The sequence below is a fragment of the Coregonus lavaretus genome (genome assembly GCF_964263955.1).
Source record: "Coregonus lavaretus genome assembly, contig: HAP1_SCAFFOLD_438, whole genome shotgun sequence".
Taxonomy (NCBI): domain Eukaryota; kingdom Metazoa; phylum Chordata; class Actinopteri; order Salmoniformes; family Salmonidae; genus Coregonus; species Coregonus lavaretus.
Genome location: NW_028159714.1, coordinates 329,816 through 355,114, shown reverse-complemented (window position 1 = coordinate 355,114; position 25,299 = coordinate 329,816). Strand labels below are relative to the sequence as shown.

The 25,299-nt window shown below is 45.2% G+C and overlaps 1 protein-coding gene across 1 annotated transcript; it reads right to left on the bottom strand.

The window, feature by feature from the left end:
• Window positions 1-6,254: 6,254 nt before the first annotated feature.
• On the bottom strand, window positions 6,255-23,417 carry scamp5a (secretory carrier membrane protein 5a). Its single transcript, XM_084196852.1, has 7 exons — window positions 23,350-23,417; window positions 15,828-15,906; window positions 15,258-15,377; window positions 13,495-13,651; window positions 12,964-13,065; window positions 12,531-12,648; window positions 6,255-6,458 (listed from the first exon to the last, which is right to left on the bottom strand). Exons 2-7 carry the CDS (start codon window positions 15,832-15,834, stop codon window positions 6,261-6,263), a joined length of 702 nt encoding a protein of 233 aa, XP_084052978.1. The 5' UTR covers window positions 15,835-15,906; window positions 23,350-23,417; the 3' UTR covers window positions 6,255-6,260.
• Between the last annotated feature and the right edge of the window lie 1,882 nt (window positions 23,418-25,299).

The window sequence follows — 25,299 nt, the reverse complement described above, 5'->3', positions numbered from 1 at the left end:
AACTTCCATCAATGTAATTGTCTGCATCACTTCCAATCCCCCGTGTTTTTATATACAGTGGGGAGAACAAGTATTTGATACACTGCCGATTTTGCAGGTTTCCCTACTTACAAAGCATGTAGAGGTCTGTAATTTTTATCATAGGTACACTGTGAGAGACGGAATCTAAAACAAAAATCCAGAAAATCAAATTGTATGATTTTTAAGTAATTAATTTGCATTTTATTGCATGACATAAGTATTTGATACATCAGAAAAGCAGAACTTAATATTTGTTACAGAGATCATACGTTTCCTGTAGGTCTTGACCAGGTTTGCACACACTGCAGCAGGGATTTTGGCCCACTCCTCCATACAGACCTTCTCCAGATCCTTCAGGTTTCGGGGCTGTCGCTGGGCAATACAGACTTTCAGCTCCCTCCAAAGATTTTCTATTGGGTTCAGGTCTGGAGACTGGCTAGGCCACTCCAGGACCTTGAGATGCTTCTTACGGAGCCACTCCTTAGTTGCCCTGGCTGTGTGTTTCGGGTCATTGTCATGCTGGAAGACCCAGCCACGACCCATCTTCAATGCTCTTACTGAGGGAAGGAGGTTGTTGGCCAAGATCTCGCGATACATGGCCCCATCCATCCTCCCCTCAATACGGTGCAGTCGTCCTGTCCCCTTTGCAGAAAAGCATACCCAAAGAATTATGTTTCCACCTCCATGCTTCATGGTTGGGATGGTGTTCTTGGGGTTGTACTCATCCTTCTTCTTCCTCCAAACACGGCGAGTGGAGTTTAGACCAAAAAGCTCTATTTATGTCTCATCAGACCACATGACCTTCTCCCATTCCTCCTCTGGATCATCCAGATGGTCATTGGCAAACTTCAGACGGGCCTGGACATGCGCTGGCTTGAGCAGGGGGACCTTGCGTGCGCTGCAGGATTTTAATCCATGACGGCGTAGTGTGTTACTAATGGTTTTCTTTGAGACTGTGGTCCCAGCTCTCTTCATTGACCAGGTCCTGCCGTGTAGTTCTGGGCTGATCCCTCACCTTCCTCATGATCATTGGTGCCCCACGAGGTGAGATCTTGCATGGAGCCCCAGACCGAGGGTGATTGACCGTCATCTTGAACTTTTTCCATTTTCTAATAATTGCGCCAACAGTTGTTGCCTTCTCACCAAGCTACTTGCCTATTGTCCTGTAGCCCATCCCAGCCTTGTGCAGGTCTACAATTTTATCCCTGATGTCCTTACACAGCTCTCTGGTCTTGGCCATTGTGGAGAGGTTGAAGTCTGTTTGATTGAGTGTGTGGATAGGTGTCTTTTATACAGGTAACGAGTTCAAACAGGTGCAGTTAATACATGTAATGAGTGGAGAATAGGAGGGCTTCTTAAAGAAAAACTAACAGATCTGTGAGAGCCGGAATTCTTACTGGTTGGTAGGTGATCAAATACTTATGTCATGCAATAAAATGCAAATGAATTACTTAAAAATCATACAATGTGATTTTCTGGATTTTTGTTTTAGATTCCGTCTCTCACAGTTGAAGTGTACCTATGATAAAAATTACAGACATCTACATGCTTTGTAAGTAGGAAAACCTGCAAAATTGGCAGTGTATCAAATACTTGTTCTCCCCACTGTATCTGTATTTTACTTTGCTATTTATATTTTTTGACTAAGTAACTACTTTTACTTCACTACATTCCTAAAGAAAATAATATACTTTTTACTACATCAATCTTCCCCGACACGCAAAAGTACTTGTTACATTTTGAATGCTTAGAAGGACAGGAAAATGGTCCAATTCACGCACTTATCAAGAGAACATCCCAGGTCATCCCTACTGCCTCTGATCTGGCGGACTCACTAAACACACATGCTTCGTTTGTAAATGATGTCTGAGTGTTGGAGTGTGCCCCTGGCTATCTGTAAATGATGTCTGAGTGTTGGAGTGTACCCCTGGCTATCTGTAAATGATGTCTGAGTGTTGGAGTGTGCCCCTGGCTATCTGTAAATGATGTCTGAGTGTTGGAGTGTGCCCCTGGCTATCTGTAAATGATGTCTGAGTGTTGGAGTGTGCCCCTGGCTATCTGTAAATGATGTCTGAGTGTTGGAGTGTGCCCCTGGCTGTGCCCCTGGCTGTGCCCCTGGCTGTGCCCCTGGCTGTGCCCCTGGCTGTGCCCCTGGCTGTGCCCCTGGCTGTGCCCCTGGCTGTGCCCCTGGCTGTGCCCCTGGCTATCCCACGTCTTCTTCTTTCTTTTTTAATGGTACCTTCTGGTTTGCTTAATATAAGGATTTTTTAATTATTTATACTTTTTGATACTTAAGTATATTTAATAACCAAATTCTTTTAGAATTTTACTCAAGTAGTATTCTACTGGTTGACTTTCACTTTTACTTGAGTCATTTTCTATTAAGGTATCTTAACTTTTACTCAAGTATGACAATTGGGTACTTTTTCTACCGCTGACAAAAAACACTCAGTGACACAATATGCAACAATGGCTGTTTATTACCCATCAGGGAAAGATCAAAATAATATAAAAATTTAAACACAGTCTCCTGAACGATCATATAACATTAATATCCATATGATCATAGCATGTACACCTAGCCTGTATAGACCTGTGCTATATTTATCCATGGCAACGTTATTAAACATTAACCTCACCTCAAGTCATTTACGTATCTATACCTATGTTATTATAGTACAGGATACATATTAAAACACATACAGAAGGTAGATGGGGATCAATGAGAAACGGCTTTCAAGTGCTGTGAAGCAACATACATGACCCAACATCAACACATCAACATGGTAATATGGAAGATTGCTGTCCGTCAAATGGACTGCAGTTCACCGTCTCCAAGGGTGCGCCTGAAACCACACCCTATTCCATACAGTGCACCACTTAAAGACGAGGTCAGCGTCTCAAATTGCATCATATTCCCTATGTAGTGCACCAGAAGTAGTTCACTACAGGGGGGGAATAGGGTGCCATTTTGGACGTACTCAGAGCATTGGACTTTGGTCTAAAGTAGTGCACTACATAGGGAATAGGGTGCCATTTCAGACAAGACTACAGAGCATTTGTAAATGGGTCAGCTTGGACACAGCTGTATTTAACATCAATAAACCAAACATACTGTTGTGTGCCTCGTGTACACAACATGGCACAACGGTCTGGTCCGACTCACCAATTCACCAAAACCACACCTATCGACTTAAAAACACACAGAAACGTTGGTTTTGTTCTGTTGCACGTACTATAATACACAGTAAAGAACCAAGGCTTCTGTCAACCTAACAGAGCGTGTTACTACTACAGATGGACACGGTAAACGTAAAGGATTATAGCCTGGTTAAACCAGACTGAATGCTGCGCTCACCACTGTCTCACTATCAACGGTGAAACGTAGTGACATCAGAACAGAGGCCAGGCTAAAGGGATTTTACAGGCTACTGGATTAGATACTGTATACTATGTTATTTTGCTGGTGCGATATTAACAATCTATCATCATCAGCAGCCTATATATCACTTTACAGACATTACCTATTCTGCTTTTACTGGCAAAGGTACATGCTGCTTTATATATAAACTGAGACTGCAAACATGGGCTCCACTGAGGTTTATCATTTTATAGTTACAAGTTGATCTGTAAATTCATATTTATATTGCTCCAGTATGTTTAAGTGGATACAGCGAGCACGGAGTCGAAATTCCAGTTTGAGCAACAAAAAAAAGTATTATTCAACGATAATATGAATAAAAACACGTTAGAAGCCTTTAGAAACCGCTAATAACAGTAACCATGGAGACACAAAGAACAGAGCTGCATTCTACCTCACATACATCATAGAACATATACAGGAAAATCCAGGTCTGTACAACGACAACAAAACATGTTTAGGAAAAAAATACTTAAAAGAAAATCATATTGAACATCATCACACAATCAGACAAGAAGACATTTCACAGGTTTTTGAAATAACTGACATTCGGGTGTACACATCTTCACATTTGTTTCAAGTCTAATATTGTATACAATTTTTTTTGTAATATCCATCTTTTACATTTTAAAAGTTATCTTCTTGAGACTAAAACCTTTTCCACTGCAGTCAAATGTAGCTATGCAGTAGTTCCATCTCTAAATGAAAACATCAATAAAGGCTAGGCAGTTATTTTCTTCCCGTTTCAGTTCATAAAATGAGATGTTTGTATTAACAATATTCTATGTTTTCTATATATACCATATCACATCTATGCTCATGTACTAACGTTAACAGCCACATTTGATGTTCTCACTTGTAAAGGTTAAAATCCACAATTACCCAGCAGGCAAAACTGGTTGAAATAATGTAATGATGACATCATTACAACCAGCTTTGCCCCATGGGTAATGTAGTCTTTTATTTAGCATTTGCTTCACAGGGTTCCCTTAAGGATTAGTGAGAGGATTGACCAATGGGAATAAACGTTCATAACATCTAACATCTGTCCATCTACAAACAGCAAATACAGTATCTTCAATGGGGAATTAAGAATACGTTTTGGAAATGTTCCATTGGTTCCATAATTCCCTTCTGCCCCTTACAGACAGAACTATTTTGGTTCACCTAGTCGAAATTCTTAACTGGATTATAGTAGTCATTTACTTATCTGGAATGTTCCATCCTATGCAAACCTTAACACTGTGCTTAAATGGGTTATTATTAAACATCTGTTAATTATTTCACTTATAGTCAACAGAATAACATGTTCGCTCGAAATGCACTCCCCATAACCTGAAATAATTGAACTCCTCTCTAATATGGCTAATGTTAATGACGGGGAGATGACGCCAACAGAACATCTGGTATTTCAACTGTAGACAGACTAACCTGTAGCTATCTAGCAACTAGGTAAGATCTAAAAACATAGAAATACAATAGAAGTCAATTTATGTCAAAAAAAAAGAAGGTAAAACAAGGTAGAGGCTATCACGCCTTTTTCCTGAGAATCTAAGTAATACAAAACAAAAATTCAACATGGACAAAATTGTGACAATCCTTTTTAAATATGATTAATAATACGATTTTTTTTCGGCATGTTGTCATGACAACAATACAGCGCTGCAAAAAAAATATTAACTGTTTCTCAAAAAACACGACAAAAGATCACAATCCTACTACACCGGGTCCCATGTGGCTCAGTTGGTAGAGAATGGCGCCTTGCAATGCCAGGGTTGTGGGTTCAAATTGCCACAAGGGGACCAGTACAAAAATGTATGCTCACTACTGTAAATTGCTCTGGATAAGAGCGTCTGCTAAAACCTAAGAGGTGTACTAGTTCGTGCTAAGCGTCTTCCATAAAATAAACACCCTTACAATGAGATCACTCACTGAAACCAATATTTATTTATTTTTAACATGGCAATGGCTCTAGTAAGACTGTGTTGTATTCTTCCATTCAAAGCTAATGAGCATTAGCTCTGGATAAGAGCTTCTGCTAAATAACTAAAATGTAAATGTAATTGAAGGGCAGTGCAAGGGGTTGTAGTGTCTGTCCTGGCACACGGAAGCAGATCAATTCATCTTGTGTGTACTATTGTTATTACTATGTGTAATAACTATGTGCACCGGTTGGCGTGTTGGTCCACGTAAGGAGATAGGTGTTCCGAGTTCAGTCAAATTATTATTCCTACATTTAGGAAAACCTTTGAAGCAAAATCAAAACAGTATGACACATTTTCATTAATATCTTTTTTTCTTTTTTTTAATCTAAGAATCATCTGAATGGCACCGTTATTGTGAATTGTGGTTCTCATTTGATGATCATCCCTTTTCATCTGTCCAGTCTGTCCCTCACCTAGCCTGGGTGACTCCCTCACCTAGCCTGGGTGACTACCTCACTTAGCCTGGGTGACTCCCTCACCTAGCCTGGGTGACTACCTCACTTAGCCTGGGTGACTCCCTCACCTAGCCTGGGTGACTCCCTCACCTAGCCTGGGTGACTCCCTCACCTAGCCTGGGTGACTCCCTCACCTAGCCTGGGTGATTCCCTCACCTAGCCTGGGTGTCTCCCTCACCTAGCCTGGGTGTCTCCCTCACCTAGCCTGGGTGTCTCCCTCACCTAGCCTGGGTGACTCTGTTCCTGCTCTCATGCCAACTGACAATTCCATAAGGAGTTGACGAGAGAGCAGACTCACCCCCCCACCCCCCCCCACACTCCCCCCTGTCTCCCACCCTCACCTCCCCCCCTGTCTCCTACCCTCACCTCCACCCTGCCCTACATGCCCGGGTCGTCGTAGTTGTAGGTGGGTGCCTGTGAGTACTGGGGCTGTTGTTGCTGCATGGCTCCCTGCGCCACCCCTACAGCGGCCTGCTGCGCTGCCTGCTGGACGTGAGGGTTCTTCCAGGCCCCGGTGGTCCACTCCTCCTGGGCTTTACTCATACTGCCCCCAGTGCCACGGTACATGTTGTGCACCTGGAGAGAGTCAGGGAGACGGTGTTAAGAGTGAGTTATGCTACTGCAGCTCATTCAGAGGACCATGAGAAAGAGTCCTGTCTTTGCTCATGTTGTCCCTGGTGTTACGTTGTTCCACCTGAAGAGAGAGACAGATTGAGAGATGGTGTGAGAGAGAGATTTATAGAATACTTCTCCGGTACCACGGTACATGTTGTGCTTCCTGGAGAGAGTCAGGGAGCGATTGAGATGGTGTTAGAGAGATACAGTGCTGTGAAAAAGTATTTGCCCCCTTTCTAATTTTCTCTACTTTTGCATATTTGCAAACCATCACACCACCACCACCATGCTTGACCTTTGGTATGATGTTCTTACTGTGGAATGCAGTGTTTGGTTTTCGCCAGTTATAATGGGACCCATCTCGTCCAAAAAGTTGACACAAGTTTGCCAAAAAGCACCTGGATGATCATCAAGACTCTTGGAAGAATGTTCTATGGACAGATGATTCAAAAGTATAACTTTTTGAACGACATGGTTCCAGTAAACCAAACTCTGCATTCCACAGTAAGAACATCATACCAAAGGTCAAGCATGGTGGTGGTGGTGTGATGGTTTGGGGATGCTTTGCTGCCTCAGGACCTGAATTCTGCTCTGTATCAGAGAATTCTACAGGAGAATGTCAGACCATCCGTCTGTGAGCTGAAGCTGAAGTGCAGCTGGGTCATGCAGCAAGACAATGATCCAAAACACACAATCAATTCTACATGAAAATTGCTAAAAAGCAACAAATTGGAAGTTTTGGAATGGCCTAGTCAAAGTCCAGACCTAATCCCAATTGAGATGTTGTGGCAGGACTTGAAACGAGCAGTTCATGCTTTAAAACCCACACGTCACTGAGTTAAAGCAGTTCTGCATGGAAGAGTGGGCCAAAATTCCTCCACAGCGACGTGAGAGACTGATCAAAACCTACAGGAAGCATTTGGTTGGAGTCATTGCAGCTAAAGGTGGCACAACCAGTTATTGAGTGTAAAGGGGGCAATTACTTTTTCACACAGGGGAATTGGGTGTTGCATAACTTTGTTCATGAAATAAGTATGTAATTGTCGTGTTATTTGTTCACTTATGTTCCCTTTATCTAATATTAGGTTTTGGTTGAAGATCTGATAACATTCAGTATCACAAATATGCAAAAGTAGAGAAAATTAGAAAAGGGGCAAATACTTTTTCACAGCACTGCATTTATATTACCGCAAGTAACACACCGTACAGGCCAGACTATAAATATTATTTGTCCATCGACTACATTGCGGACGAGTCAGGGATATTAATGGAATCTATTTAACAGGGATATTAATTAACAGTTCAGTGTTCACATCAATGAAGTGTAAATGTGCCTGAGTTAGCAGAAGAGAGCATTTTCACCTGTCTGTAGCACCTGAGGTCCTCTGTAGCTCAGCTGGTAGAGCACAGCGCTTGTAACGCCAGGGTAGTGGGTTCGATCCCCGGGACCACCCATACACAAAAATGTATGCAGGCATGACTGTAAGTCGCTTTGGATAAAAGCGTCTGCTAAATGGCATATTATTATTATTATTACCTGAGATGTGAGTGATATTTCAGTGCTGATCTGGGATCAGGTCTTCCCCCTTCTCCATGTAATCTTTATTCATTCTGACCTAAAAAGCAAAACTGATCCTAGATCAGGCCTCCTACTCTAAGACACTTTATATGAATGTGGGCCCTGATCTCCTGTGACTATAGCAGCCCATCAAAGTTGTTGTCCTCTTCAGGTCAAAGACACTAAAGGATGCTTGCCAAAGATGAACAGATGTTAAAAAAAAATGTGCTATATTTCCTGCCGACTCCCACGTAAACCAAGAAAATGTGGTCAGAAAGATAAGATGTTACATTTGTGGGTTTGACTTGACAGTTTGCTATTGGCCTCGACAGAGAAGAGCAGTACTAGAAGTACTGTAGTAGTTATGAGAAACTGTTGTCGCAGCTGAATCATATCCACAGAAACCACATTGCACATATTTCTAGAGTCCATTACACTCTAGTCAGAGTGTGAAATGTGCAAGTCAGAGCTTTAGCGTAAAGTGCTAGGTAGGTCTGTGGCAGTCACGAAATTTAGTCAGCCGGTGACTGTTTTAATTTTATTTTATTTTTTTATTTAACCTTTATTTAACCAGGTAAGCCAGTTGAGAACAAGTTCTCATTTACAACTGCGACCTGGCCATGATAAAGCAAAGCAGTGCGATAAAAAAAACAACACAGAGTTACATACCGGGTAAACAAAACATAAAGTCAAAAATACAACAGAAAATATATATACAGTGTGTGCGAATGTAGAAAGTTATGGAGGTAAGGCAATAAATAGGCCATAGTGCAAAATAGTTACAATTTCGTATTCTGGAATGATAGATGTGCAAAAGATGATGTGCAAATAGAGATACTGGGGTGCAAATTAGCAAAATAAATAACAATATGGGGATGAGGTAGTTGGGTGGGCTAATTTCAGAATGGCTGTGTACAGGTGCAGTGATCGGTAAGCTGCTCTGACAACTGACGCTTAAAGCTGTCGGTCTCACAGTAATTGACCGTTAATTAACATAAACACATTTAGCATCTCCTGGCTTCCAAGCATAGCCTACAAGCCACTGATGCAGACCTTTGGAACATCTACATTTAAAAAAAGTATAATAAATCCATGTAATATAGCCTACACCTTCACAATAAATCCATTTTTTATTTTAGACAGGTCTAAAGAAACATGATATGAAGAAAATGTAGTCTATTTCAGAAGAACAGAATAGCATACTCTGAGTTGTCCTTATGTTAGGCCCTGATCTGGCTATGCCATATGGCTGTGGGCTACACTAGTTCATTTAGCAGACAAGATTGGCTTAGAATTCCGTGGCATTATTTTATAGTATGAAGAATACAACTGAACAAAGCTGAATAAAATAGAAAGGATATTTTCTCCAATTTGTGTTGAGCGGTTAACAAAGAAATAGGTACTCCTATATGCTTAATTTAGAGTTATTAATGTAACTTTAGTTGTTCTACAAACGTTGGCCTATATGGTTTGATTTTTAATACATTGTAAGGCTGCATGATGAGACTCAAATGTTGATTTGAAAAAAGTTGCTTGAAAGGCATGAGCTCTGCTTAGTTTTTTGCGCAGGCTGCAAACACTTCATCAGTCTCTCATTCACAATTTGACAAGCACTTGATAATGCCTAGAATTTCACGGCGGCATCCCCTTTGTGTGGCCGTATCCATGCCTTTTGCGGCCAGTGGTGGTTGTGCACTTCTCCCTGAGTGCTGCGCGCTCCATCACGTGATCGGGTCTTTCTCACAGGCTACAAGTGAAGACAGACACATCGGGGGCGCAACTGCGCGCGTCCTTATCCAATTCCGAGGTGCATATTGAAGATATTGGAAGAACTGTCCACATTTACTTTTCGTCAGCCAACAAGATGAGTCGGCCTAACGAACAGCAAAAGCACTAGCCTATGTCAATCTACTATCCCCCATAGTACAAAAGTCGACCTATTCTATTCTGTGCGAGAAATAAATATTCCAATCATAGTCTGGGACAGTTGTGGGATGCGATAGATCCCAAATTAATACAACCACTAGCATCAAAAAACCTGTTTTAAGCAATGAGCCTGACGCAACAGATGAGAACGTTTAGCTTAAAATGTTGATAAACTATTCAGCAATTTCTTCACATTATAAGCGCAGCAATGCGCACATGGCAGTAGGCTATAAGCGCAAATGTTCCATTAGCGGGAAAACACCATTATCAAAAGTGACCGCAAATGCAATTATGCATGTAATGCTTTTATTATAAAGGTGCATTTTTATGGTGAAAATGATCTCCCCAAACTTGAAACTCACGCGCTGCTTATGTATGCCAGTTAGGCTCTAAACCCCTTGTAAAGCGGATGAATGTGCTTAATTTTAAGCAGTTATTTGTCCACTTTAGTTGTGATACAAACCTTATCAAAACATATAGGCCTATGGGCTAGGCTACATGAGGTGTGCGACTACGATTTGAAAAAGTCGCAAAAAAAGGCAGTTTCTTATGCTGGGCATCATTCACAAGTGACAGGCTAATATTGTCACCCATCAGACTATTATTGATTTAATCTTGTCTTTACATATACTAAATAATATACAGTACCAGTCAAAAGTTTGGACACACCTACTCATTCAAGGGTATGGGTGGTCCTCTGTAGCTCAGCTGGTAGAGCACGGCGCTTGTAACGCCAAGGTAGTGGGTTCGATCCCCAGGACCACCCATACACAAAAAATGTATGCACGCATGACTGTAAGTCGCTTTGGATAAAAGCGTCTGCTAAATGGCATATTATTATTATTATTATTATTATTATTCTTTGTTTTTACTATTTTTTACATTGTAGAATAATACTGAAGACATCCAAACTATGTAATAACACATATTGAATAATGTAGTAACCCAAAAAGTGTTAAACAAATCAAAATATATTTTAGATTTTAGATTCTTCAAAGTAGCCACCCTTTGCCTTGTTGGCTGCTTTTCCTTCACTCTGCGGTCCAACTCATCCCAAACCATCTCAATTGGGTTGAGGTCGGGTGATTGTGGAGGCCAGGTCATCTGATGCAGCACTCCATCACTCTCCTTCTTGGTCAAATAGCCCTTACACAGCCTGGAGGTGTGTTGGGTCATTGTCCTGTTGAAAAACAAATGATAGTCCCACTAAGCGCAAACCAGATGGGATGGCGTATCACTGCAGAATGCTGTGGTAGCCATGCTGGTTAAGTATGCCTTGAATTCTAAATAAATCACAGACAGTGTCACCAGCAAAGCACTCCCACACCATCACACCTCCTCCTCCATGCTTCATGGTGGGAACCACACATGCAGAGATCATCCGTTCACCCACACTGCGTCTCACAAAGACACGGCGGTTGGAACCAAAAACCTCAAATTTGGACTCATCAGACCAAAGGACAGATTTCCACTGGTCTAATGATTGCTCGTGTTTCTTGGCCCAAGCAAGTCTCTTCTTCTTATTGGTGTCCTTTAGTAGTGGTTTCTTCTGAGGCTGGTAACTCTAATGAACTCACCCTCTGCAGCAGAGGTAACTCTGGGTCTTCCTTTCCTGTGGCGGTCCTCATGAGAGCCAGTTTCATCATAGCGCTTGATGGTTTTTGATGCCAAGAGTGGGCAAAGCTGTCATAAAGGCAAAGGGTGGCTACTCTGAAGAATCTAAAATCTAAAATATATTTTGATTGGTTTAATACTTTTTTGGTAACTACATGATTCGATATGTGTTATTTCATAGTTTTGATGTCTTCACTATTATTCTACAATGTAGAAAATTGTAAAAAATAAAGAAAAACCCTTGAATGAGTAGGTGTGTCCAAACTTTTGACTGGTACTGTATGTCTGAAATTTGTTTTGATTTAGAATGGACCATTATCATGCACCTGTCTTGAAACAGGGGCAGTGGGAAAAAATAAATGTCATCTATGCACTTAAATAGCGACTGGAGGACGCTTTTCCCCGTGGTTTATTTTCATGCCAACCAGGTAGGCTATACTCCTGTTTTAAAGAGAAGCAATGTGCTTAATATTAGGAAGGTTGAGAAATAAATATAGTAGGCCTAGCCTATAGAAAGCTGATCCTCCTATTTTTAGTAGAGGCCATCACTCTGTTTTCTCACGCAATTGCATAGCCTGTTGAAATGTTGCGCAACATGAGCTCATGGACTCTCATGAAGTGTTTGATTAGATTTCCGATTACATTAGCATTGATGTCAGAGTGATTAGAGGGACAATAGAGTGCTGAGTACCAGGCAGTTAGCAAGTTCGGTAGGCTACTAATGACCAGCAGCAGCATCAGACCTCGGAGAAGCCTAATAACCGTGACTAAACGGTAACGTGCAATTTGACTGCCTTTCATGACTCGTGACTGCCGGTGTGGCTGTAACACGGTCACCGTAACAGCCCTAGTACTAGACAGTGCCAAACACACACACACACACACACACACACACAAACACACACAAATTGTCAATGTATATAGTACTATGGTACCTTGGTGAGCCCGATGAAGGAGAGGACAGCCATGGCAGTGAACATGATGGTGGGGATCAGCATGACTACAGCAGAGCCTATATTGGTGCTAAAGAAGGTGATGGTCGCCAGCCAGCCGCTGGAGGAAGGAAGAAGAAGAAAACCAAAACAAGTTGACAGGAAGTCGACGCCTGTCCTAAGGCGGGGTTTCATAATGATAACAACGCCGTCAACTGTAAGGCTATGGCCGAAAAATCCGGTCAATCAACCAATCAAATTGTATAGCCCTTTTTTTACATCAACAGTTGTCACAAAGTGTTTTACAGTAACCCGGCCTAGAACCCCAAAGAGCAAGGAGAAGTGGCAAGGCAACTATGGAAGAACCCTTCCCTAGAAGGAAGACACTTTGAGCGGATCCAGACTCAGAGAGGGGAGACCCAGGCTCCATCCTTACCAGACCCCCCAGCCTGGGATCCCTATACACTGGATGATGCTGATCACCACCTGGGCCATGAACACGAAGAAGAACGCCATGAAGTTGAACGAGCTGTCAGTCCTACAGGGGGGGGGAGAGAGAAGTAAATCTAGTCAGAAATCCAGGATTGAACCTACTTCGTGGAGGCTGCTGAGGGGAGAGCGGCTCATAATAATGGCCGGAACGGAGCAAATGGAATGGCATCAACCACCTGGAAACCACGTGTTTGATGTATTTGATACCATTCCACTGATTCCGCTCCAGTCATTACCACGAGCCCATCCTCCCCATTTAAGGTACCACCAACCTCCTGTACTACTGTATATCTGGGGGGAAATAGCTTGAAGAAAGTGTTTACTGTCTCTCTGCCTCATGCATATAAATCTAATGTAACAAACGGTGTTCAACGTTTAATTCAACAGAAACGGTACTGTGCTGAACGACCAAAACGTTGGCAAACGTTAAACCGTACTGAACGCACCCCAGGTGGCAGAAGAAGGGTGTACTTACTTGAAGGCCTTGTAGATGGGTCTGAACCAGCACACGTAGGAGCAGGGGGTGAACAGGATGAGCCACAGAATGGCCATGCCAAAGTTAGTTGCTCCGCCCCCGCCGCACATCCACGCCAGGCAGCCAATCAGATTGACCGCCAAGGTGGCACTGTTCACTGTAATGATCGCAGATGGAAAAAAAGGTCAAATAACTATATTAATGGTGGACCTTGCATTATTTGGAATGCAGTAGCATTGGTCGCGTTTTTTAAATGTAATTTATTTAACCAGGCAGGTCAATTAAAAACAAATGTATATTTACAATGACGCCTGTTGTTCATTAGGGCATGCAACGGAAATGGAAAATGAGTGTGTCTTATTGGACAAGTCACGAGTGGCACAGCGGTCTAAGGCATTGCATCTCAGTGCTTGAGGCGTCACTACAGACCCCCTGGTTTGATTCCAGGCTGTATCACAACCGGCCGTGATTGGGAGTGCCATAGGGCGGCGCACAATTGGCCCAGCGCTGTCCGGGTTTGGCTGGGGTAGACCGTCATTGTAAATAAGAATTTGTTCTTAACTGACTTGCCTAGTTAAATAAAATAAAACATTTAAAAAGGTCGTTTCAGTCTGTTTTCATCAGTTTGGTGCCTAACAAACAGGATCATTGTGTTACTTTTTCCCCCATTTCATGTCAGTACAATTACATTGTCTGGGACGGGGACCTTATCTAATTACAGTACAACAGCACAGTCTGTTATTGGATGATTCATCTAGCAAAGTAAAGTTTAATTGGTTGCTTCAGATTTGTATGAGAGTCTACAGAGGCAGTAAAAGGTAGCTTTATGATTTAGCATCTGAGGTATAGGGAAGAGATCTCTACGACCAAGTTATGGTCCGCGTCCCAAATACAAAATACTACACTATAAAGAGTATAGGGTACGTCTGATTGCTATGGCATGTGTATGTTCTGTATTGGTATCTATTCAACACACATTACAGTGACTACTAGGCTAAGAGGCACAATCTAATGATTACCTATTGGGATTATTTATAACATATATTTCACAGGACTTACTTTTACAATCCCCAACCTGAGTGATAATGCTAAATAAAATGCAAATGAGAATGAAAGTTATGCAATCATCCATGTATAAAGTTTACCGTTGAACTATTAGCTGCACTTTCATCTCTTGTTGTCAAGCCAACGGTATAGAGATGGGAGGCTAATTTACTAGCGGAATGTTGATTGTGATGAAAAAAACATGTCAAGTAACAATTCTTGGCTGGATGCCTGAAAGTCTTATTAAAGAGCTGCCAACCAGCTACACCAACCGTCCTGCTATACCTGTGTTTGTTTCCCATATTGTTTTGTGAGACGTTAAAAAGTAATCTGAAAAGAGAGGGCCAAACAGTAGTAAAGGACTTTGTTAAATGGGCCGGTGCTGCCCGGTACGGCACCAGCATCTCTAATCTTCTACTGCTTGAGTACCGCCAACTCTCGTAGAATATTAGCTCTAATACTTGATGACTAGACCCAGATGAAGCAAAGTTCTGGACTAAAAAAGCATTCTCAATGGAAAATGGTGTATAAAGGCTTGCTTAATCTGCGTCTGGGAAACCGACACAGATGACTCAGTCTCTAACCACAGGTGTCTTCCAAATGGCACCCTATTCCCTATGTAGTGCACTACTTTTGACCAAAATCCTATGGGCCCTGGTCAAAAGTAGTGCACTAAATAGGGAATAGGGTGCCATTTGGGATGCTCCCAAAACACTCACAGATCCATAGGTAGTAGAGCTTCTTGCACATGGAGCGGTGTACATCTGGGATCTCGTTGAAGTCCTGATAGAAACACGGCTTCAGACGGATGAAGCCAGGCAGGGGAGGGAAATTGTTTTCTGTGGGAATGAAATGAAGAGGCTTTATAACATTGATGCTCAGCATTTAACTTACTTAGAAGTCAAATCTTGAATTACAACTAAATCCAAGATAAAATATTATAGTTCCCACAGGGGGCCAGTATGAAAAAAATAAAATAATAATAATGTATGCACTCACTAACTGTAAGTCACTCTGGATAAGAGCTAAATGACTCAAATGTAAATGTAATAGTTAAAGTATAAGCTAAGCATTCAACATGATCAACACACAATTTATCTTAAAGCAGTCAGGTTAAGCATTGTGTACTATAATAATAATAATACATGATAATAACATGCTTATTAACTACTTACTACTAATAACTTATATATCTTACAAAGAGTAGCATGATTCAATATTCAATACAGAAGTCACACTCTACAAAATATTCTACTACTATACCATCCTTGTATGTAGACTGTTCTTACCTGCCATCACAATTTGATATTTTCCTCCAGTTGGAAATAAATATTATTCAGACTAAAACTCAACGCCTTGGAAATGAGCCTGAAAAGAATATTACATTGTATCAATATTTCAGCAAAGAAATGTGTCATTTTAGCATCATAAACACCATAATTTCCTTCATATTAATTCAAGCAACAAACCGGTATGTAGGCTATCGATATGAAATATGAAAAACCTTGAGCGCCCAATGCATGGGGAGGTAACAGTGTTACTTCGATTATGCATAATATTCTGTGGCTACAGTGTGGCCTACAAACCCTACATTCTGATAGCCTCCTGAATAAGGTCCTTGTTGTCAGGGAGAGATTCATTGTAGCCTGCACAAGATAATCTTTCATTTATTATAATAAAGCTTGACAGTGTGATGAAGGATATTTCTAATATTTTGCAGGTATCACAATCATATTTTGACGAGTGAAATAATATTTGTGTCATCATAGCCCATCCAAAATGTGCCATGTTCAACACTCATAGGTTGAGGGTGTATGGATGAAGGGCATTTTCCCAGCATATATTTTTTTGCACCAAATAGGCCTATACCACCAGACTGATAACAAACGATGTTATGAGACCACGAATCTACGCAATATGATACGTTTTTCAGATTTGTTATTCATTTTAAAGGATGCGCAGGATGCAGAATGGCGCATCGTGATGAGCACTACTGTCAATGGAGAAAGCAGCGCCCTTCAGATGAGTAACGGTAGAACAGAGCCTAGCCTACGACAATGATGGGCTATTTTCAGCTGGACTGACTCAATAAACAAGTCAAACGATTGTACAATTCCCGCAGCATGATTCGTCTACATTCTACTTATGCACTGATCATTCTGTAAATCTATAATTCGCCCCAATCGTGTAATTGAAACATATAATGAATGAATTAAACGGAAATAACACCGTGTGGATCCGTTACTTAGAAATGATCTACCTCTTACCTCCTTTTTTCCTAACCTGGAATGATGATACTGTAGCGACCCGCACAGACAGCGGTGTGTTATGTGTTAGGCTAGTAGATGGTTGTGTTGTACCTACCAGTACCCAGTGTTCGCGGGGTCCGACATGTCAATCAACCTGCTATCTTCCAATCACGGGAATGCCTGGAATGTTCTGATGCCGGGCATCCTGGCGGTTGGCGGAGTGGCGTGGAGGGGGGTTGGGCAGGGGGATGGAGCATTGGAAGTTAAGACCAGGGTTAGCCTTTGTTCTCTCTTTTTTTTTTACGTCTGGGCTTCACAAGAGAAGGTCACGATTGGCTTGTGGGTTATCTTACATTTTTATTTGGCGTGGGCTACGGCCAAACAGTAGCCTGTGTAAAGTTGGTTTAATAAACCGTCCATTCGTAAACTCAAGCCTCTGTCTGGACAGTTGTTCTTTTATGATCTAGTCAGGTCATTACATTGGTGTCAGAAGTAAAAAAAAAAAAAAACGTTGATAAAAGTTAGCCAGCTAGCTAGCTGACTTCTGTGGCTAGCTACCGGAGGTGAGAACGGGGGTTGAAGATGCTTCGAGGGAATCCGAAAGTGAAGGTGGAGGTAGGGGACGATTATGGCCAAGGAGGTGCGTGTGCATGGACGTCGGGGGTTCTGGCTGAGGAGATCGCCAGGGCATCGGAGCCCAGAGGCCGCTTGAGGGAGGATGTTAGAGTGATGGCGGCTGAAGCGGGCATGAGTGCTTCGTCCACTGTGTTTCGCGCGGATTCTGGTGGGCGGACCGAAGGGGTGACGTCGACGCGGCGGGACGAGGAATCGGGGGCTCAGAATGTAAACAAACATGGCGGCGCCCAGTTCCCGGCTGCGCCCGTATCTATTAAGACCCCGAAGTATTCCGGTAAGGCGGATTGGGAAGCATTTCATGCTCAGTTTGAACTGTTAGCTCATTGTAGGGGGTGGTCGGATGAAGAAAGGGCACTGCAGTTGGCTTTATGCCTCACGGATGAAGCTCTGGCCTGTTTGATATTGATTAGCCCCGAGGACAGACGTGATTATGGTGCTTTAGTGGGAGCACTGAGGAGGCGCTATGGACAGTGTGTACAGCCCGGGCTACTGCGCTCCGAACTGAGTAATAGACGCAGGCAGCCTGGAGAGCCTCTACGGGTGCTAGCTAATGACATTGAGAGCCTCTCTCGGCGGGCATATGCTCACATGCCCCCCTCCGTGCAGAGCGAGCTAGCACGGGACCAGTTCATACAGGCGCTCTCTCCTACGGAGCTGCGCATACAGACCCAGCTGGCTCATCCTGAGTCATTGCAGGTAGCCTTGGAGATGGCTTTAGAGAGGGAGCTGGTGTGGGCTGGGGCTTCAGCTGGGGCTTTGGTGGGGGTGCAGGGAGACAGACCCTCTGTGCGAGCTGGGGGGCAGAACAGCCCGGAGCCGGAAAAGCCTGCATGGGTGGCTGAAATGACAGAACTCATTCGTGCTGTGACGCTACAGGCGGCACGAAACACATGCCCTGGTCCCAGGGTCTGCTGGGGTTGTGGCCAGCCAGGCCATCTGCGCAGAGATTGCCCCATGTCCTCCAGAGCTCAGGGAAACGGCTCGGGGTCCGCATAGACCGGGTAGTGCGGACCCCTGGCTTTCTATCCCAACCACCATCTTCTTCAGGAGGAGCCCACCGGCACAGACGGGGAAGCAAGGCTCCACTTCCCCCAGAAGCAGACGTGGACAAGCGGATGGAGCCTGTTGTTGTGGTGGGCCGGACCTGTGTTGGGGACTTTTGTCATGTCCCTGTCACTGTGGAGGGGGTGCCCTGCTCCGCCCTGGTGGACACTGGGTCCACAGTAACCCTGGTGAGGCCAGATATTGTGCCAGGTTGGACTCAGTGTGAGCCTACAACTGTGCAGCTCCGCACAGTCACAGGTGAGCTGGCACCCATGAAAGGGAAGGGAATAATGACTCTGACAGTAGGGGGCAGGACTGTGCGTCATCCTGTGTGGGTGGCGGCGGTGCAGGACCCTTGTATCCTGGGGTTGGACTTTCTTAGGAGCACAGGCTGCCAGTTAGACCTAAATAGGGGCACACTGAGCTTCCAGGGAGGGCCGGAGGTCACCATGGCCCCTAATGTCACATTCACTCAACCCAACAAACCCTTTACTCCAACAGTTAAAGCAGCAGAGACTCATGGCTGCCCCCCCTCCCCCACATCTGTGTGTGACTTTTCCCCAGCCCCCCTGTCACCTACGGCGTTGCGTTACATTCCCCCAGCTACCTCCACGACACAGCCCTCTGTGAGCCCGGGCCGCGCCCCCCCAGCCCAGCTACCCCAGATGGGAGGGGAGGGGACACTGTCTGCAGTGAGGGAGATATGGGGGAGGAACTGTGTTGGTCTTGACCCCGAGCAGCAGGAACGGTTGTGGCAGTTGCTGTTTGAATTCAGAGACAGCTTTGCGCTGAGTGAGGAAGAGGTGGGTCAGACTCATCTGGTGCAGCATGAGATCGACACAGGTGATGCTCGACCTATCAAGATGCGTCCCCGCCGTATCCCGCTGGCACGCCAGGAGGCGGCAGACAAGGCTGTGTTGGAGATGCAGCGGGCAGACTTCATTGAGCCCTCAGACAGCCCCTGGGCGGCGCCAGTCGTCATGGTTCCGAAGAAGGGGGGCAAGCTGAGGTTCTGTGCGGACTACAGGCGGCTGAATGAGGTAACCAGAAAGGACTCATACCCCATACCACGTATCGATGAGTCGCTGGACCTGGTTAGGGGGTCCTCCTGGTTCTCCTCACTAGACCTCCGCAGTGGCTACTGGCAGGTGCCCCTCTCCCCAGAGGCCAGAGCCAAAACTGCGTTCTCCACTAACAGAGGACACTGGCAGTTCAAGGTCCTGTGCTTTGGCCTGTGCAACGCTCCAGCTACTTTTGAGCGTTTGATGGACAGGGTGCTGGATGGCATCCCCCGACAGCAGTGTCTGGTATACCTCGATGACATCCTGGTCCATGGCAGCTCCTTCCAGTCAGCCCTGGGGGCGCTACGGTGTGTGCTGGAGAGGGTGGCTGCCGCAGGTCTGAAGCTCCACCCCGAGAAGTGCCACTTCATGAGGAGAGAGGTGTCCTTCTTGGGCCACCGAGTGGGGAAGGAGGGGATCAGCACCATGGAGGACAAGGTAGCGGCTGTCAGAGACTGGCCCACCCCCACCGACCAGCGTCAGCTGAAGAGCTTCCTGGGCCTGGCCTCGTACTACAGGAGGTTTGTACGGGGCTTCTCAAGCGTTGCTGCTCCACTGAACCGCCTGCTGCCGAAGGACAAGGCTTTCACTTGGACAGTGGAGTGTGAGGAGGCGTTCAACACCCTCAAACGTGCACTGATCGAGGCCCCCGTGCTCGCCCCCCCTGACCTCACATTGCCCTTTATCCTGGACACAGACGCGAGCAATGTGGGCATGGGTGGGGTGCTGGCCCAGGTGGGGCCAGAGGGGGAGAGAGTGGTGGCGTACTTCAGCAAAACATTTGACAAACATGAGCGCCGCTACTGTGTCACCCGGCGGGAGCTCTTGGCTGTTGTGGCTTCCGTCAAACACTTCAAGTACTACCTGGGTGGTCTGCCCTTTACTGTAAGAACTGACCACTCTGCTCTCCAGTGGCTCATGTCTTTCAGAGAGCCAGAGGGGCAGGTGGCACGCTGGTTGGAGGAGCTTCAGCCGTATGACTTCACGGTGGTGCACAGGGCAGGGGCACGCCACTCCAACGCCGACGCCATGTCCCGTCGGCCCTGTACTGCAGACGGTTGCCGCCACTGTGAACGGAGAGAGGGACGGGAGAGAGAGCTGTGTGCAGAGGAGGGGGTCTGTGCCACAGTGTGTCGGGCGAGCGGGCCTGTCTGCTGTGAGCTGCAGACTGTCGACGTGGCTGAATGGGGGCAGCAGCAGGGACGGGACACAGACCTACAGCCAGTGCTGCAGTGGGTAGAGGCGCAGGTGAGGCCACCATGGGAAGAGGTGACAGCGCTCTCACTCGCGACCAAAGGGTTGTGGTCAAAGTTTGAGCGACTGCGGCTGGCTGATGGCGTGTTACAGCGGGCATGGAAGGAGTCAGCTACGGGGGAGGAGAGGTGGCAGGTGGTGGTCCCAAAAGCATTGCGGGAGGCTGTGCTCCAGAGTACTCATGGGGGGGTGGGGACTGGACACTTTGGGGTCACAAAAACACTGCGCCGCCTCCGTCAGGGCTTTTACTGGGGGCAGCACAAGAGGGATGTGGAAGACTTTTGCCGCCGCTGTGACAACTGCACAGCGAGAAAGGGCCCCCCAGGCCGCTCTCATGCTCAGCTCCAACAGTTCCCAGTGGGGGCTCCCATGGAGAGGGTGGGAGTGGATGTAGTTGGGCCGTTCCCCACCACAGACAGTGGAAACCGCTGGGTGCTCACGGCCATGGACTATTTCACAAAATGGCCCGAGGCCTATGCTCTGCCTGACCAGGAGGCAGAGACCATCGTCGACGCCCTGACAGCGGGGATGTTCAGCAGGTTTGGAGCTGCAGAGTCCATCCACAGCGACCAAGGCAGAAACTTTGAGTCCCGTGTGTTCGCCACCATGTGTGAGAGGCTGGGTATGCACAAGACCCGCACTACTCCTCTCCATCCTCAAAGTGATGGCCTTGTGGAGCGCTTCAACAAAACGCTTGGACAGCAGCTGGCCATCGTCTCTTCCAAACACCAGCGTGACTGGGACAAGCACCTGCCTATGGTCCTCATGGCATGCCGCTCCGCTGTCCAAGACTCCACCTCCTGCACGCCTGCCCTCCTCATGCTGGGGAGAGAGATCCGTACCCCTGCGGAGATGGCGTTTGGTCGGCCCCTGGATAGCCCTCATGTTTCCCCGGGGCCGGAGTATGCCCGGAGACTCCAGGACCGCCTGGAGACAGCCCACACCTTTGCCAGAGAGCAGCTGCTGAATGCAGGTGTGAGGCAGAAGAGGAACTATGACGTGCACACCCGGGGAAGGCACTTTGTGGCTGGGGAGCTGGTCTGGGTCTACAGCCCGCTAAGGAAAAAAGGCAGATGCCCCAAGTTGGACAGTCACTGGGTGGGACCCTGCAGTGTCCTGGAGAGGGTAGGGGAGGTTGTTTACCGGGTGCAGCTTCCTCCCAGGGGGAGAAAGGTGACACTGCACCGGGACAGGTTAGCCCCATATAGAGGGGCCTCTTCTCCCCAAACCCCAGGAACCCCCACAACTCCCCTCTCTGGCAATGACATTCTCCAGGCACCCACCCCCAGGTGCCGCAGACAAGGCTCCAGACAGCCCACTCCCCCTGTGTCACCGCGTGGTTCCCCAGAGCCACGGACTGTATTACCCGTTCCCGCTTCCTTGTCCCCCATGTCCTTGCCTTCATCCCCTGGTTCCCAGAGGGGCGCACTGCGGCCATCACAGCCACGCAGGCAAAGGAGACCTCCGGGTCGCTTCAGAGACTTTGTTTGTTCCCTCGGGGACGAGGGACTTTGTGGTGGGGGGGCTGTGTAGCGACCCGCACAGACAGCGGTGTGTTATGTGTTAGGCTAGTAGATGGTTGTGTTGTACCTACCAGTACCCAGTGTTCGCGGGGTCCGACATGTCAATCAACCTGCTATCTTCCAATCACGGGAATGCCTGGAATGTTCTGATGCCGGGCATCCTGGCGGTTGGCGGAGTGGCGTGGAGGGGGGTTGGGCAGGGGGATGGAGCATTGGAAGTTAAGACCAGGGTTAGCCTTTGTTCTCTCTTTTTTTTTTACGTCTGGGCTTCACAAGAGAAGGTCACGATTGGCTTGTGGGTTATCTTACATTTTTATTTGGCGTGGGCTACGGCCAAACAGTAGCCTGTGTAAAGTTGGTTTAATAAACCGTCCATTCGTAAACTCAAGCCTCTGTCTGGACAGTTGTTCTTTTATGATCTAGTCAGGTCATTACAATACTATGCAACGTTCTTCAATTGCATTCTATAAGGATATTCTTTATGAAACACAACACACGCTCGTCAAATTAAACGAGAGACCTCAATTCTATATTCGATTAAAATCTGAAACGTCTTCACCCAACGAGTTTGGGGGGTAGAAAGCAATTTCGTGACGTCACGTTTCTACTCTCTCTTTACGCACATATCCCGTTCTCCTAAGAATGGTTTGAGGAAACGGATTCGTTGCTGGCCATAACCGACCCAACAAGAAAACTGTTTACTAGCGGTATTTCGCTTTCACTTTCTTAAAGGAAAGGTTCATCTCATTTTCAATGTTATATTGGTTTTTTGTGCATCTCTGAGTGATCTATCGATTCCCTGGGTAATTTTATGTTTTCGTGTGTATCTGAGTTGTTGGCGTTCAAGCAGGTAGAAATCCGGCCGGTATTACGTAGCACCTTGATAAAGTCGCTCTCACTACCCTGGAAGTTAATAGGAATACGACTTTTAGATCGCGAAAACGTCTATCATACATGTCAGATTTCAATACTAGCCGATGTCATAACTCGGGAGGATGTCTTCTCTCGAATGAGCTATTTATCATATTTTTGCGATATTCCTACCTCGAGAAATGTGTAATTTAATGGAGGGTCTAGCACATTTTTCCTGTTTGTCTGCCTCTTTAGTTCAGGATGCATTGTATGGTGCCGTAGCCAGAGATATTATCGAAAGGAGATAGGAATCCAATGACTGAAGGAACGCTTAACGCCCCACCCAGCAGACTGTCGACCAATCGCATTCACGTTGTCATGTTACGTAATGCGGTTGCTAAGCTAATCGTCACGCAATCCCTTCTCAATATCGGTGTATATGTCGAGAAACGTGCCTATTTTCCTCAAAAGTACGTAATGTCACGATTCCAAAGCTATATGATATTACAGATAGCAAGTTAATAATCTCATATCTTGGAAAATATTTGTAATGTTGTACTTCTTGTTGACGAAATTCGTGCTAATGTTGGTTTTTTGAGCTAGCGCCCAATAGACTCCCATTCATTCCTTGAAGGAGAGCGCTCCTTGTCCCAGAATCCCCCAGAATGCACCGCGTGGTCCATTAACGTGGCATGGGCAACGTTTCCCATCTCCTCAAAAGTATATCTGCCGTTGTGAATGATCTGCAGGTTGAACATGGTAAGATTGTAGAGACCTAAATTGATAGTGCAGTTTGTTTATGCGATTTTACAGCTAACTAGCTACTTCACATGCTGATATTGACTTTGGTATTATTATGTGTAGCTACGTTTGCTTGCTTGCTAGCTAGCTACAATAGCTATCCAGCCAGCCCATATAGAGAGCATTGCATTGTGTATTTTGTAGTCGACTTGAGCTGCAACAGATTTCCACAACGATTTTCCATGTTGCTACCAACCTTATTATAAAGCCAAAATAGAACATTTGTTTAACAAAAAATGTGTTCTCACATATTAGTGTTAGGCCTGCCGTACTATAGTTTAAAATATAGATGACAGCTGTTGAGACGCATAATATGCTACAATAGGCCTAGTAATGAAATGCTATACCAGTGTAAGAGACCCACAATGAACTGTATTACTCTAGCCTGATAGGCTTTCCCTGTAAATAAGATATAGGCTATCCCCCGCCTTATTTATAATCTCACATATACAGTAGCCAAATACATTTAAACTCTGTTTTTCACAATTCCTGACATTTAATCCTAGAAAAAATCCCCTGTCTTAGGTCAGTTAGGATCACCACTTTATTTTAAGAATGTGAAATGTCAGAATAATAGTATAGAGAATGATTTATTTCAGCTTTTATTTATTTCATCACATTCCCAGTGGGTCAGAAGTTTACATACACTCAATTAGGATTTGGTAGCATTGCACTTACAGTTTTTAACTTGGGTCAAACATTTCGGGTTGCCTTCCACAAGCTTCCCACAATAAGTTGGGTGAATGTTGGCCCATTCCTCCTGACAGAGCTGGTGTAACTGAGTCAGGTTTGTAGGCCTCCTTGCTCGCACACACTTTTTCAGTTCTGCCAACACATTTTCTATAGGATTGAGGTCAGGGATTTGTGATGGCCACTCCAATACCTTGACTTTGTTGTCCTTAAGCCATTTTGCCACAACTTTGGAAGTATGCTTGGGGTCATTGTCCATTTGGAAGACCTATTTGCGACCAAGCTTTGACTTTGTGGTATCTAAATAATGATGCTAATTATGCTGTGAGAACAAGGAGTCCGCTTACACTGTACTTTGATTATAAAGGTTTATTATTTCAAAGGATTTCAGCGTAAGTTTACAGACATCTGCAGGCATCTGGAGAACAACGGACCCAAAATAATATGGTGTTCTGTCCTCCTTTGTCCCAACCAAGTATTTATAATCTTTAACATGATATGGGTGGTTTCCTCTACAGACCAATCCCATGACTCCACACAACAGACTTCCTCTGTTTTAGGGTGCCCCGATAGAACTGTTCCCCAGCTGCTTCCCTAAGCTGAATCAACATCCTCTAAGATACCATTTGCAAACGTTAGCAAAGTTATAAA